At 37.6% G+C, this 16,798-nt stretch overlaps 1 protein-coding gene across 2 annotated transcripts in view; it reads left to right on the top strand.

Annotated features, from left to right (window-relative positions):
- jarid2a (jumonji, AT rich interactive domain 2a) overlaps positions 1–16,798 on the top strand; it is a 45,076-nt gene that overhangs the window by 10,742 nt on the left and 17,536 nt on the right. For both annotated transcript variants that reach the window (XM_048153835.1, XM_048153834.1), the window contains exons 2-4: positions 3,092–3,215; positions 11,037–11,181; positions 11,994–12,163. In XM_048153835.1, coding sequence (XP_048009792.1) covers positions 3,092–3,215; positions 11,037–11,181; positions 11,994–12,163 — 439 coding nt within the window. The remainder of the gene's footprint in view (positions 1–3,091; positions 3,216–11,036; positions 11,182–11,993; positions 12,164–16,798) is intronic.

Genomic DNA, 16,798 nt, shown 5'->3' on the forward strand with positions numbered 1-16,798 from the left:
GAAGTTCCCTAGCGAGTGCCACTTTCTTCGTGTGCCATGAGGAGGCCCTAAGCTGGGGTCAAGCACTTCACATCGTCCTAATCATCTCAAGTATTTCACATTGCTGTCACTGGGGGGAGGGCAAAATGATTACGAGTCTTGCTCTCAGGATCAGTTTGCTAAAATAAGTCACGTTTATAGTGATAACAATCAAATCTGGCTTCATGAAAGCATGGTGCTCTTATGCTGATTGCAGTGATGACTATACAACATTCCTCTGTGTATGGCCTCTGGCCTGTCATGCTATAGTCCATAAGACAAAATAATATTTTACACACATTAACCAGTTCAAAGTTTTCAAGCATCATCTGCATTTTTGAATACCCTTTCCAACAGTGACTGTATGATTCTTTTCCACACTGATGACAATGGAGGGACTGTTACAAAAGGTGAAAACATTCACTGATACTCATGAAGGCAACACAATGTATGTGCCGGGGGATGTAAACTTTTTAAAGGCTTAGTTCACCCAAAAATGAAAAATCTGTCATTAATTACTCACCCTCATGTCGTTCCAAACCCGTAAGACCTTAGTTTATCCACAAATTAAGGTATTTTTGATGAAATCTGAGAGCTTTTTGGCCCCTGATATACTGAAACGTTATTACCACTTTCTAGGCCCAGAAAGGTAGTAAAGATATGGTTAAAATTGTCAATATGACAACAGTGGTTCAAACCTAATGTTTGAAAAGATGAGTATACTTTTTGTGCACAAAAAACAAACTGTATACGCTGCAATGTCTATACAACATAAACAGCATAGGAGACTGACAGGGAAGAGAAGAAATTGTTGAATAAGTCATTATTTTTGTTAGTTTTTTGCGCACAAAAAGTATTTTCGTCGCTTCATACAGTAGCTTCTGAAAAATCTATGAACAAAATAAGAAAATGTACACATCCTCGTGTTCAAAATATAATTAGGGATCTTTGGCATTAAAGTCACCATGAAATCAAAATTGAGAAGTCTTTTTTTATGGATGATTTTTTTTAACATAATATTGCAGTGTTTATTATAAATGCTTTAAATGTGCTAGGCATGTGACGGTATCAAATTTTCATGTTGCGATTAACTGATGAAGCTTTTATCACGGTATACGGTATTATCACGATATTAAAATAAGTTGCAAAACCATTTTTGTCATAGTTTAACAGGTTTAAGAACTCTTTTTTGTAATAAAACAAAAACAACTCTGACTGAAATTTTCAAACAGATTAAAATGCAAAAGAATTAGGCTATAAAGAACAACAGATAACACTTTACTCTATTTAAGCATTAACTAAGATTGAGCAATAGCTACATTTGATACAGAAAGTGTTATTTTTTGTTAATGTTAGTTTAGAAACACAACTGATCATTGTTAGTTTTATCTCGGGTCCATTAAATAAGTTATTTTGATTTTAGTAATGTTATTAAATAGTAACTAAGAAATTAACATTAATTAATAATAATTAATACTTCATAAGTATTTTTATTGTCAGTTTAGTGATAATGAATTAACATGTTAACTAATGAAGCTGTATGCTTTCAAAGTTTTACTGAACAATAACAAATAATCAGAAAGTTTCTAATCATTAGGGCATGTTGTAGTTCCGATTAAAATATAAAAATGTTTAGGTTTGAAAATAAATATTCTTTTAAGTCTTTTTTAAGTATTCAGTATTTGGTGCTGTGATGAACAACACTGAGATTACAAAAAAATGAATGGCTGTTTGAAGCATTTTAAAAACTTCACTAGCGCAGTTACTTTGTTTGCACGGTTTCCGTGGTAACCGCTGCACGCTGCTGTTCCATCAGCGCCCTCTGCTGTCAGAGAGTGAACGCGCACTTTCATTCAGTTCGTCTCCTTCACTATGGTTCCGCCCATAGGTTCCGCCATGTGCTTCTCGTGCACGTTGGGATTGTTTACATCTGAGCGCGTGTCCTTTTGACGCAGAATACAGCGGTGTTGTGCATTTTATACGATTGATGGGTAAAGTATTCGTAATTGCCTTATAGAAAAATTAATAATTGGTAATAAATTATTATTTACGGTATTCTGAAGTGCCGACGATTACAATATCGTGCATATTCATTATCGCGATTTATCGCATTACCGAATATCGGCTACAATGTCTATGTGCCCTCGTAGTCTTCAATCAAAATAACGTTACCTCTTTCAATAGACGTCTCTTCACTTCTCTGATGGTGTGTTTACTGTAAGGCCGGGACAACCTGTCACTCACGTGAGATCACAGTAATAGCAAACCACAACCATCCAATCAATTCCCTGATGGACAAAATCAAGTCCTGCACTAAATTTTTCTTGTTCGAGAAGTTGTTTCACTAAGATACATATGCATAACAATAGGAAAGAAAAAAAATTCACAACTTCTGTTTCATGCCGACTTTAAAACCCCCTGAACTATTGTATTGTTACCCATGTGAATAGCCTGTTGAATCCCCCACTGCATTATTATTGGTCATTTAGTGACAGTGCAACACTAGGGCACATGATTGAGAACAAGCTTGGCTTGTTACCCCATTTATGGTGAAGGCATAAGGCCAAGGCAATGAGATGTTATGAGATTTGACCATTTATAAGAGATCACATTATTGGATGAAAGACTTGTTTTGAGGCTTTGAGAGAAATGTGAAGAACAGTGAGGTCATTCAGCTACCTAGAACAGAGATGTCTTACTACAGCACATTAGGTAATCTATGGGGAGCAAATGTTATGCTAACATCGAGAGCATTTGTTGTGATTGCTTTTGGAGCATTCAGTAATAAAAGGCTTTCTGACATGTGCTGGGATTGAGAAACTGCAGCCAACTGCACTATTTATAGCACAGTCCTCTGTCTGTATAGCTTTGCTGTGTTTTTTTCTTTCTCATCCACGCTCAGTGTTTGTCATTTCATTTGTTTGACATAATGAAATCATGCCGGTTTTCCAATTGTTTGACTAATTAATCCAAAACAGTTTATTTAAAAAGCTGTTTATTTTTCTTATGATGTAACTTTAGGTCATCAGTTTCATTTTTTAGAGCTCTAAAATGAACTCTTTCCTTTCTGCAGGATGATAACGATGGGATCCCATGGTCGGAAGAGAGAGTGGTCCGCCGGGTGCTCTACCTCTCACTTAAAGAGTTTAAGACTGCTCAGAAGAGCAAAGTGGAGAATGGCACTGGAATAGTTAATGGTGAGTATTCATCTTTTCTAGAGCAGTGCTTTCAGCGATCTAGACTACAGACGGATACTGACCTTTAGAACAGCTGCAGCAAAGAACTCACTTCTGTGACTGTCAACATCTGACGCTGCTGTTTCAGCTGCCATTCTGAATCAATTTAGAGAATAATATGCTGAGAATATCATAGGCACTAGAATGAGTTTTAAGATGAAGGATAGGTTGTGATGTCACCATATGGCAAAGACTGAACACATGAATATTAATTAACTTCATGCTGACATTGCTAGGTAATCTTTCTAGCACATCCATGCATATTAGTTTGTTAATATTCATGAGCCAAGCCTTCAACTTGGTCATATCCTGTGCACAAGATGTTCTATGCTTTTTGGCATTGCCAAAGCCAGTTTAATGTTTGCTGAGATATTTTTTTATGAGTAATTAAAAAGATGGCCTATTTATGAAATTATAGTTATTCATTAATTTTGATCAATTTACAGGCTCAAATTAAAAGTACATAATTAATTTGACATTTCTACTTACCAAAATACGCTGAAACATACAATTCGATGTGGTATTTTAAAGGTGCATTGGTATTTGATGAATTATTTTGCCTTAGATGCTGAGATCATGTGTATGCAGCCAGCTGTGACACTCAGGGGGACACATGGCACTGTGGGACTTTTCTTTATTTCCTTAGCCTCTCAATGGTCCATTAGGAATATTATTGTTCTGCCATGATTGCAATGAAAATGTGTGAGCAAAGTAAATTATCCCCTGAATAATGCCCTTTCTGTATGGGTTTCATGTGCCAGGGCTGCAAAGCCCTCTCACTGCTCTCAAATCGCTGCACTCTAATGGGGTGAACTTAGTGACCTGCCTGGCTGTGTATGGTGCAGTGCATCATCTCGCAGAGAATGTCAAGGGCATTAACAGAACACCTCATAAGCTAACTACTTTATATGCTTCCAATAATTCTTTTGGAATTGGTTTGTAATCAAAAGCATCACATTGCATTTCGGAGACTCTTGTGCATTCTCTGCGATTAAAAGGCATCCTCCATAATTCTAAAAATTCTAACGCGTGATACGTTATCCTGTGCGGTTAATTGCTGCATTCTGCATTCACTTTTGCAAATAAGTAAAATATCAATTTGCATACTTTCATAATACTTTGGAGAAATATATATATATATATATATATATATATATAATGTATAAAATATACAGTGCCCTCTAAGTATTAGAACAGTAAAGTCAAAATTGCTCTGTTAGCTGTGGTGTCAAGATATCTATAAATATGATTAAAAGATTCATATGAGGCAGAAGTACGGAATGTAACATTTCATCCCTCCGCCTAATGTGGGGATAAGTATTGGGACGGTTTAACTTAAAGCAAATGTAAAAGTGTAAAAGCTAATATTTAATTGTAAATCCCTTGCAAGCAATCACAGGAGTGAGTCTGTGACCCATACACATCACCAGACTCTTGGTTTCACACATTGAAATGCTTTTTCAGGCCTTTAAAGGTGCCCTAGAATTAAAAATTGAATTTATCTCGGCAGAGTTGAATAACAAGAGTTCAGTACATGGAAATGACATACAGTGAGTCTCAAACTCCATTGTTTCCTCCTTCTTATATAAATCTCATTTGTTTAAAAGACATCCAAAGAACAGGCGAATCTCAACATAACACCGACTGTTACGTAACAGTCGGAGTGTACACCCCCGAAATTTGCATAAGCCAGCCCATGTTCACGACATTACACAAGCCAGTATTAACGTCTGGAGCTGCACAGCTGAATCATCATACTAGGTAAGCAAGCAAGAACAACAGCGAAAAATGGCAGATGGAGCAATAATAACTGACATGATCCATGATAACATGATATTTTTAGTGATATTTGTAAACTGTCTTTCTAAATGTTTCGTTAGCATGTTGCTAATGTACTGTTAAATGTGGTTAACATTACCATTATTTCTTACTGTATTCACGGAGACAAGAGAGCCGTCACTATTTTCATTTTTAAACACTTGCAGTCTGTATAATTCATAAACACAACTTCATTCTTTATAAATCTCTCCAACAGTGTAGCATTAGCCGTTAGCCACGGAGCACAGCCTCAAATTCATTCAGAATCAAATGTAAACATCCAAATAAATACAATACTCACATAATCCGATGTATGCATGCAGCATGCATGACAAACACTTTGTAAAGATCCATTTTGAGGGTTATATTAGCTGTATGAACTTTGTTTATGCTGTTCAAGGCAAGCGTGAGCTCCGTGGGCGGAGAGCACGAGAATTTAAAGGGGCCGCACCCTGAATCGGTGCATAGTTAATGATGCCTCAAAATAGGCAGTTAAAAAAATTAATAAAAAAAAATCTATGGGGTATTTTGAGCTGAAACTTCACAGACACATTCAGGGGACACCTTAGACTTATATTACATCTTGTAAAAAAACGTTCGATGGCACCTTTAATGCAGCCATTTTCAACGGTTGCTTGTTTTGGGGAGTTTCTGCCTTTAGTCTCCTCTTCAGCTGATGAAATGCTTGTTCAATAGGATTTAAATCTGGAGACTGACTTGGAATGTCCAGTTTGGAATGTCCTGAAAAAGATAGATACCACTGGCAAGCTTCACCAATCGACGACGACCAGGTCAGCTGAGAAAGTCAACAGCAGTTGATGTTAGACAAATGATAACTGAAACATAACTGTTAGTAAAATCACCAGCAACCTCCAGAAAGCTGGGGTGATGATGGTCTCACAATCTGCTGTTCGCAGGACACTTCACCAACAGAATTACAGAGGATACACAGCAAAATCACATATCTGATCAGTAGCAAAAATAAGAAAGCCAATTTGAATTTGCAAAAACACACAGAGATGAGCCAGTAGAGTTTTAGAACAGAGTTTTATGGACAGATGAGACAAAGATTAACCTTTAGCAAAATGGGAAAGCAAAAAGTGCAAATGATCCAAGGCATACAACCTCATCTGGAAAGCATGGTGGAGGCAGTGTCATGTCATGGGGATGCATGTCTGCCTCTGAACAGGCTTACTCATTATTCAATGATGGCTGCAGGAGAATGAATTCAAAAGTGTACAAAAGAATCTTGCCTACCAGTGTTCAAGAAAATGCTACCAGATTCACTGGGAAGTGCTTCATAAGGCAACAGGACAATGACCCAAAACACCAGTACTGCCAACTCAATCAAGATTGTCATGGTAAAGAAATTTTGGGTCTTAGATTGGCCAAGTCAGTCTCAAAATTTAAATCCTATTGAACAAGCATTTCACCAGCTGAAGAGGAGACTAAAGCAGAAACTCCCCAAAACAAGCAACCGTTGAAAATGGCTGCAGTAAAGGTCTTGAAAAGGATTTCAAAGTATGAAACCAAGAGTCTGGTGATGTGTATGGGTCACAGACTCACTCCTGTGATTGCTTGCAAGAGATTTACAATTAAATATTAGCTTTTACACTTTTACACTTTAAGTTAAACCGTCCCAATACTTATGCCCACATTAGGCAGAGGGATGAAACTCTTAAAGTGCTGTACTTCTAGTTGGTAAAACTAGTACTTCTTAGTTGGTAAAACATTTTGTGTTGAAACAGCCAATAATAAAATGTGACATTCTGTACTTCTGCCTCATATTAATCTTTTAATCATATTTATAGATGTCTTGACACCACAGCTAACAGAGCAATTTTGTCTTTACTGTTCAACTACTTATGGAGGGCACTGTATATACAATGCCAAATTCATACCTACTTTCTGATGCTCAACTGGTCTCAGCAGAAATCGAGACTCATCAGACCATGCAACGTTTTTCCAATCTTCTATTTCCCAATTTTGGTGAGCCCGTTTGAATTGTAGCCTCAGTTTACTGTTCTTAGTTGACAGGTGTAGTGTTCTGCTGCTGTAGCCCATCTTATTAAAGGTTTGACATGTTGTACATTCAGAGATGCTCTTCTGCAGAACTCTGTTGTAACAAGTGGTTATTTGAGTTACTGTTGCCTTTCTATCAGCTCGAACCAGTCTAGCCATTGTCTTCTGATTTCTGGCCTCTGTCCTCTGACTGGCATCAACAAGGCATTTTCACCCACAATTGCCTCTCACTGAATATTTTCTCTTGTTTGGATAATTCTCTGTAAACCCTAGAGAGGGTTGTGCGTGAAAATCCCAGTAATTTCTGAAATACTCAGACCAGCCCATCTGGCACCAACAACCATGCCATGTTCAAAGTGATTTAAATCAACCTTTCTACACCCTTCTGATGCTCAGTAGACCATCTTGACTATGTCTACATGCCTAAATACATTGAGTTGCTGCCATGTAATTGGCAACATATATGGTAAAAGGCTAACAAAAAATGTACTGTCGATTAAAATGCTAAATTTGGTATTACATTGGGGGTGGAAATGAAATAGGCTTGGACTTGGTGCTGGTTACCCAATGCACAGGACAATGGAGACACCAGAATAAAAATATTCATGATTCTAACGCTGAAACACAGATTTATTTTAGATGTATATGTTTGCACTCTGTCACTGACTAGATATATTTAAAATAATGTAGGCCACTTTTTACTGGTAACATAAGACATTTGGTATTACCAGGACCCACAAATAGTCACTGCATTATTTCACTGGGGTTTCACACAGTAATTTTCATTTTGGGTGAACAACACTATCCACAATATGAAGTTGCATTTTTGTATTGCGATATATAGTGACACAATATATTGTTACACCCCCTATATATTAATGTTTATTTAAATATAAAATATATCAAATATATATAATGCAGTATATATTTATGTAATATAAAAATTTAAATAATATAAAACATACTGTTAGGGTTATGTTCATGTTTTTGTGCATGATTCCTTTCTCAGGTTCTAGTTTTCCTGCTTGTTTCATTACCCTGTTTGTTGCCAGTGGTTGTTCATTGTTTGAGTTGTTATCCTGTTAGTTTTGCACTCTTCCCAGATCAGATTCCTTTGTCTCTGTTCTTCTGTTGCCATAATGTTTGATTTGCCCTTGTGTTACACCTGTTTCTAGTTAATTATATCATTTAGTCCCTAGTGTTTCTCTGTATATATAGCCCTCAGTTTCAGTTGCCCTTTGTCCATTATTGTCTGTGTTTATGGTTGTTCTTTTAGATTGTTTGGGTGCCCAAGTATTGTTATTGAGTTATTATTAAAATCTGCTGCACATAGATACTGCTCTTTATTCATAATTCCTGCTGCAACCACAGTGTGACAGAATAACAGACCAGAATACATGGATCTAGAAGCAGTTTGGATCCTTCTCCTCTCCCAGGGGGATCTTTCCCTCAAGGTACATTTGCAGAGGTTGTAGATCTGGTCCCTTTCGTTCATTGCAATGACAACAGCCTCTGCATTTTTTCCTGGGCGGGTTTAAATCCAGGAATTCATTGACTGGGTGCTACTTCAAAATGGATCCCCCTTCACCGTTGGCAAGAGAGAGGAGGATCCCAGTGCCAGAGGTAATACCTGAGCCGAAGATCAATAATACCTGAGCCCAACATAAAGCCTGACCAGGTGCTTGAGCTGGCAACAACGTCCTTGCCTGTGTATATATTGGTGGAATACAAGAGGATGGAGTGTCCCTGCGACTATAGCGGATGCAAGTGCACTGTACTCAGCACCCCTTATGTAGTTTGAGAAATATAAAGAGAGCACAATTTCGTAGCCATGCACTGACTGTTTCATCACCCAGCACTGCGCTATTGTTGTCTTTGATGTTCCCGCCCCGCTTCCCACTCCCACGTCCTCTGCCTGTTCCGAGTCGGCCTAGAGAGCCATTCCTGAGAATTCTGCTGTTCCGTGTCAGCCAAGGAGGCCATTCCTGAGAATTCTGCCTGTTCCGCGTTGGCCTAGAGAGCCGTTCCTGAGAAGTCTGCCTACCCTGTATCGGCCAGTAAGGCAGTTTATGAACCCCCTGTTCTTCAGCTCTTCGTCTCCTCCTATGTTGCCTGCATGGTGCTTTGTGGATCCACCTTACGCTTATAGTTTGTCAGCTCGACCCTGGACTGTCAACCCTTTTTTCTCCACCTATAACCTCCAAGCCCATCACTCCACCTCCGCCTATCAACCTGTTGGCTCCAGTGTGGCTCCTCGTCCCCTCGGCTCCACCTAGGACCGTCATCCCTACGGCTCCACCAGGCTTCCTTGTCCCTCTGGCTCTGCCTTGGTCAGTTGTCACTGTGCCATCACAATTGAGTTAGGGACCTTCATCGTTGACTCGTTTCTCCATCCATTTGGCTTCACCAGGCTCCTCCTTTCCTCTGGCTTCACCTCAGTCCTCGGGTGCACCAGGCTCTGCCTCAGTTCTCTGGCACCCATGGCTTCACCTTGGTCTCCTGGACCTTCTGTGTCACCTGGTCTCATTAGCTTTTCAGCTCTGCCTGAGTCTCCATCACCATCAGCCTTGTCTCAGACAGTCATTCCACTGGTTTCACCTGCCAAGTCTCCACCATGGCTCCTACCTCCCTCAACTCCACCTTGGGTTTTTGTCGTAGGATTCCTGCTGGGGATTCAGCCCTGGCTATCTGACCGCTGACTCCTCCCTGGCTTCTGCCGCTGTTGTTTTCTCCCTGGCTCCTCCTGTTGTCTTCTCTACTCTGACTCCTGTGTTCATCCCTTGTGCCTACTCTACATTCCCCACCTATACTTCCTCCCATCCTTCTCTTTTGGACTTTGTTTATTTTGTTTGTTGTAAATAAGACGGGAGACCGTGCCTTCTTGATGGGGGGAGATGTTACGGGTGATCAGGTATTGTTTGTGTTTTGGGTGGGTTTTGCACGTGTTTAATTCAGTTTCCTGTGGTTTTTCATTGATTTGATTACCAGCTACACCCGTTATTCATTTAATTGAATGGTTTATCTATGTATTAAAACTGTGTTTCTTTTAGTTCATTGTCTTTACTTGTTGGATTACATTGGTTGTTCTGTTCCTGTTTTTTTTTTTCTAGTAACCCAAGTAATTTGTTTTAATTTCATGTTTAAAATCTAAAACTGCTGTGACTAAATCCTGCTTATCTCCTTGTCTTGCTTGCAACCTTTGCTGACACATACAATAAATCTTACACACAGCCCACACGATTTAATATCATACTGAATAAAATTATATATCATCAATACAATATTATTGATATCCTAAATGTCTGTTGCAATCTTTATTATGGAAATAAATATAAATTAATTTAAAAGATGTTTGTGTCTTTTAAACTGTATTGTTATTCATGGACATGATTATTGCATTGTAAAGGTCACATCTTGTGAACTAATAGTAACTTTTACATCTAGATTTCCAGAATTAATTTATTCATGTTTCTCATAGGCCCCATACACTTAGATAGATCTGCTGTTATTATTCTCAATTTTGTATGAGGGAAGAGGAAAAACAACAAATTATGCACATATTGTATTTTTTGTTCATAGACTACATGTTAATTTTTGGCTACTTAACATGACTGAAACTTTGGATAATTGTAACAGGACACTGTAGGCACTGTAATTTTCTCTACTTCCTGTCAGTTTATTCTGAGTGTGCACTTAGTCTGAGTGTCCACTTGTGTTCTGCAGACTGAATGATTGGAAAAAATCCTGTTTTAAACCTCTTCTCCATTTCAGAGGCACTGAAGAGTTGCTGTGGATGCTACGCCCTTTAGATTTGTTTATTTCATTTGTTAACAGAAAAATGTCATAGAAATATTAGAAATAATAGGATGGAGGAAATAGTTTTCTTCTGTTTTTATGTGTATATGTCTATTGCTTAAACTTGAACCACACCTCCTTTCCCAGGCTCCTTTGCAAATGGTCATTTGAATGGTTCGGGAACTAAATCTGGGCTGTTTGCTGGAAGCTGTAAGTCAGACAGGACACAACATGCAGTTCAGAGCAAAGACTGCAGCCATGAGTACTCAATTGAAGGGCCTGTCAGGAAGAGGTGAGCCTTTTCTCTGTGAGGTTTCCAGCACAGTACATTGTGGTTCTATGTCATTTATATATCAGTACGATGTGGTTTCATGGATGAATATATCATGTTGATTGAACTAGTTGGGAATATAACAGATTTGACAATGGCTCAGGGTATCACTTAAATGATAACTTTCATTGCCAAAGAGATACAGTATAAAGTTAGATTCTAGGCTGATCCACACTGTTCACCAGCAGAACTTAACTGGTGTAGCTGGTCAAACTTGGACGTCTTGATAGCTAAGCCTGGTGGGAATATCCAGTGCTGGGAACAAGCATCAAAACTGTTATATGTTGTTGTCCAAATATGCTGTTGGCCAATTAAAAATGACTTACATAGTCAAACTTTTTGCTGAGCTTTTATATGTCAGACCAAACTGCTTCCCTCCACAGGTTTTCTATAGGATTAGATTAGCAACTCTTTTTCTACCAAAGGAGCAATTCAGATCTCTATGTTTGCCTTTTTCCTCTTATGGATTTCAAAAATTTGGTTTGTGAACAAGTTTTTCACTATAACATGAGCCATCAAGTTTAAAAGTATCTTTACAAAAAAAAAAAAGAGCTTGAACTGAACTTCAATCATTTATTCTCATATTGTTCAAAACACACATGACCTTCTTTAGTGTAACATACAAAGGAAAAAGAAAGCTTCATGTAATTGCTTAGAGAAGAACGACCAATAAAAGGCTTCAAACTTGCATGATGAATAAATGAAGAATAAAAATGTTCATTTCTAAAAGAACTAATCCTTTATATTCCCTAATTCCCTGTTTCTCATACCAGGCCAAGACTGCAGGCTCAGCGGAAGTTTGCTCAGTCTCATCCCTGTTCTCCCAACGCCACCCCGCTGAAAGTGCTGGAGGCCATGCCACCAAGCCCAGCCGCCCTGCTCAACCATCTCACAAGACGCAAACCCAAAACTGAAGACTTCCTAACTTTCCTCTGTCTAAGAGGTGGGTCTGCTTTCCTTCTATCTTTGTCTGTCTTCATTTTCTTACTCCTTCAACTCTTAAAATGTTTACAGACTCCATAATTCTTTGCCTCTGGGCAGCACACATTCACCTCTCACATGGGAGTCTCGGTTATTGCTGGCAAACATTTGTGTGACTCTCTTGTGTGTGCTGATGTTATTTACAGTGTTTGTGTCTTGGCTGATGTCCCAGTGTACATTTTCAATTCAATTTTATCCCTTCTGGTAAGCAAGTCAAAGGTGACAATGTTTAAGTAGATGAGGGATTTCTTCTTGTCCATGTTTAATATTCATGTGGGGTGGAATTTTGGTCCAATGGGATTTCAGTGTGGGCGGAGCTGTTATACTATTCGAGTTCACAGGGAGAAGTAAATAGAAATTAAATTTAGATTCTGGTTTATACATGTGGGTTGCTTGTTTTTTTTTTTTTTTTTTTTTTTTTTAAAGAGCATGGTTTTGACCTGATCTGTTACGGAAACGGAATATTCCAGGTCATTTTAGCCTTAGATGGGTTGCATATGAATGTTGAAGATGTTATAAGAAAGAGAATCAGTAAATATGTATAATAAAATGTTAATAAAAAAAACAAAAACATAACATTTTGAAATCAGTTTCTCTCTGGTTTTGACCAGTGCAGTTATTGTTAACTAAAACTATTAAAAATTGTTTTCATTAATTGAAATACAACTGAAATAAAATTAAAATATAAATATTATATGAAATACACAAAATTAAAAAAAATAGATATGAAAAATATTGCCTTGGAAAGGAAACTAAATGAAGTAAAATAATAAGTACTAAAATTACTAAAACTGAAAAATAAAAAAGACCTAAAAATGAAAAGAAAAAAAATGGCTGATGTAAATTTGTGCATGTAAACAATGATGGAATCACTGCAGTCTGGATTTGTGACAGCTAAATTCTGCTGCAGTCCTTCATCATTTTTTTCATCTCCTCTTTACTGGCAAAACAAACATAGGGGACACAAATTGAGTTAACGTCATACTTTCTCTTATTCTCTCTCCCTTCCCACTCACATTTCTCAGGCTTCTTTGAAAACAGTTGACTTTCTTCATCTCTCTTCTTTCTTGCATATGGCTGTGTAAAGACAGGGAACAGACTGATTGGATTTGCCATGGACTCTTTGGCTGAGGGCAAAGTGGGTTAATGGATTTTCAAACATAAAGAATGTAAATGAGAACATCTTTTCCCAGTCTTCATTCGTCCCTGTCATCATATCAAACCTCTTTTCATTATTGGGTTAGGACTGAGAGCAAACGTAAATGTGAGAGTGGCATTGTGGATCAGTTTATGGAGTTTTTTAAATATAACCAGAGCTTGTAGTGTCACATAAGTCAAGGCTGATTTAAGCCGTAACTCAGACGCACTGGCGGCTGGTGTTTCTCATGAGTGGGGAAGCACAGATGTCACTTATCAATGTGCACTTGAAATCTTTTTATTTTTTTATTTTGCTGTCTGCTTCTAAAAGCTCCTTCTTAAACTAATACAAAACAGTGAAATTACCTGAAAAAAATTGAGCATGTTCAAAACTGCATTTGTATAATTTATTTTAAGACATGCTTTCAATTGGACATGTTACAAAAGATTACTCTTTCAAATAAATGGTTTCACAAAAAATTTAACATTAATAATAAGAAGAACATCAAATCAGTATGTTAGAATGATTTCTGAAGGATCGGGTGGCTGCTGTAAATTCAGCTTTGCCATCACAGGAATAAATTACATTTTAAAATATTTTAATATAGAAAATAGTTATTTTAAATTGTAAAAGTATTTCACAATATTACTGTTTTTACTGTATTTTTAATCCAATACATGTAATTTCAAGCAAATAAAAAATTATGCCAGCCCCAAACTACTATCGTTCAAAAGTTTTATCATTTTATTTTTATATTATATGCATTATTTTTATATTATATACATTACTAAATGATGACACCCAAATCAGGTGTACTCTGTACTCAGTATATATTAATATGCACTCATGTCATAACTGATTACTGTAAAAGTGTTTGTTTCCAACCAAGATGATGAGATGACTGAAATCCCTTTTTTGTTGTGCCTCTTTTAGCCTGTCTCTCTGTCTCTCTTTTTTTTCTCCTTCTCTTTCTCATGCTCCATCAGCCCATAAGGGACAGATGTAAAAACAGATTCGGGTTCACAAAAATCCTCAAGCAAAGTCACACTTTGCTTCGAGGAAGAATTCATATCAGAGGACGTCATGAGGCGTGATGTTCTGACTCTTTCCAAAAATAATAGAATACTTGGACTAAACATGGACCCAACATTATTCATACCATGTTAGAAGGTTAGTTCACCCAAAAATGAAATTTCTGTCTTTAATTAATCACCCTCATGTCGTTCCAAACCTTAAGACCTTCATTCATCTTTGGAACACAAATTAAGATATTTTTGATTTTTTGAATTAATGACAGAAATTTCATTTTTGGGTGAACTAACCCTTTAAAGGTGCCATCGAACGTTTTTTTTACAAGATGTAATATAAGGTCTAAGGTGTCCCCTGAATGTGTCTGTGAAGTTGCAGCTCAAAATACCCCATAGATTTTTTTTAAATAAATTTTTTTAACTGCCTATTTTGAGGCATAATTAGAAATGCGCTGATTCATGCTGCGGCCCCTCTCGACTCTATCACTGCATAAACAAAGTTTACACAGCTAATATAACCCTCAAAATGGATCTTTACAAAGTGTTCGTCATGGAGCATGTCTAATCGCGTAAGTACAGTGTTTACAGATGTTTACATTTGATTCTGAATGAGTTTGAGGCTATGCTCCGTGGCTAACGGCTAATGCTACACTGTTGGAGAGATTTATAAAGAATGAAGTTGTGTTTATAAATTATACAGACTGCAAGTGTTTAAAAATGAAAATAGCGACGGCTCTTGTCTCCGTGAATACAGTAAGAAACGATGGTAACTTTAACCACATTTAACAGTACATTAGCAACATGCTAACGAAACATTTAGAAAGACAATTTACAAATATCACTAAAAATATCATGATATCATGGATCATGTCAGTTATTATCGCTCCATCTGCCATTTTTCGCTGTTGTCCTTGCTTGCTTACCTAGTCTGATGATTCAGCTGTGCACATCCAGACGTTATGCCTTAACATGGGCTGGCATATGCAAATATTGGGGGTGTACACCCCGACTGTTACGTAACAGTCGGTGTCATGTTGAGATTCGCCGGTTCTTCAGAGGTCTTTTAAACAAATGAGATTTATATAAGAAGGAGGAAGCAATGGAGTTTGAGACTCACTGTATGTCTTTTCCATGTACTGAACTCTTGTTATTCAACTATGCCGAGGTAAATTCAATTTTCAATTCGATGGCACCTTTAAATAATGAAAGTGAGAGTTGAATACTTCATCATATCAAATCATCAGCTGGATTACTGTAGAGTAGTATTGTGAAATGAAAATCTCATAAATCTCATTCATTAATATTTGCTCTGAAATGGCTCTTCAAAATCTTGGGCATTATCAGAGAGGAATCGAAGAAACATTCAGTTCCCTTTTGAGATGCGAACAATAGCCAACAGGTCCAAGCCCCCAGGAGCCTTTATTAAAACCCTTGATGATGGAGGACTGGCCTAAAGAGCCTTTCTCCGTAATCTAGGGGGCCCAGAGATCCTTTCTTTCAAAACTCAGCTCAGCTCTCATTTCACCTGGAAATTATAGCTCACCATCCATAACCAGTCGCTAATAAGGTTTCACATAGTTAATTTCTATTGATCTCAAATAATGGCAGATATGACCAGGTTGCGATATAAATTTACCACTCTATTGGTTATTGTGGTTGGAGAAGTGGATTAATTTAAAAGCAGCCGGGCCAATTCTCCTCTCTATTTCTTTCTCACCAGTTGGCCCCATTCCCCACCCCCTCCTCGGGCGCACATATACACTCTCTCACTCATATACACACACACACACACACACACACACACACACACACACACACACACACACACACACACAATCACATGCTATGGCACATGCGAGCACCATGGACCCAGTGACTCTGGTGCAGATAAATGGCTATTGAGGGAATGTGGAATAAAGCTCGTGAACAGGCTCTCCATTGTGAGTGCTGAACCCTTCAGTGAGGATCAGTAACACACGCGATGAGCACTGGACTGGACCACTCTACCATCACAATTAACATCTCTCTCTCACAGTGCTGGGACAGTGAAGTTATACAGGATATGGAACTTTGCACAGTGCACAAATACACGCACTAGAGTTTTAGGAAGTTATCTTCTTGTTATTGTGCTCTCGTCCCTCAGAGAATGTCTGTGCAAAACACATAACAAAAACTTCTTATATCTGATAGATTAAAGCAATATTTAAAATAAAAAAATTGTCATTGTTTACTTATCATCATGTCATTTCAAACCTGTATGACTTTCTACTGCATAACAAACAATAATTTGAAAAGTTTCCTTCATATGTTCCTTCAAAGTCAGTGAGGTTCTGTGTTGTTTTGGAAGCCCATTGACTATCATTATACGTTGCTGTTCAGAAGTTTGGGGATGGTTTTATATATATATATATTTTTTTTAAATAATGTATAA

This window comes from Megalobrama amblycephala, linkage group LG13, assembly GCF_018812025.1.
Source record: "Megalobrama amblycephala isolate DHTTF-2021 linkage group LG13, ASM1881202v1, whole genome shotgun sequence".
Taxonomy (NCBI): domain Eukaryota; kingdom Metazoa; phylum Chordata; class Actinopteri; order Cypriniformes; family Xenocyprididae; genus Megalobrama; species Megalobrama amblycephala.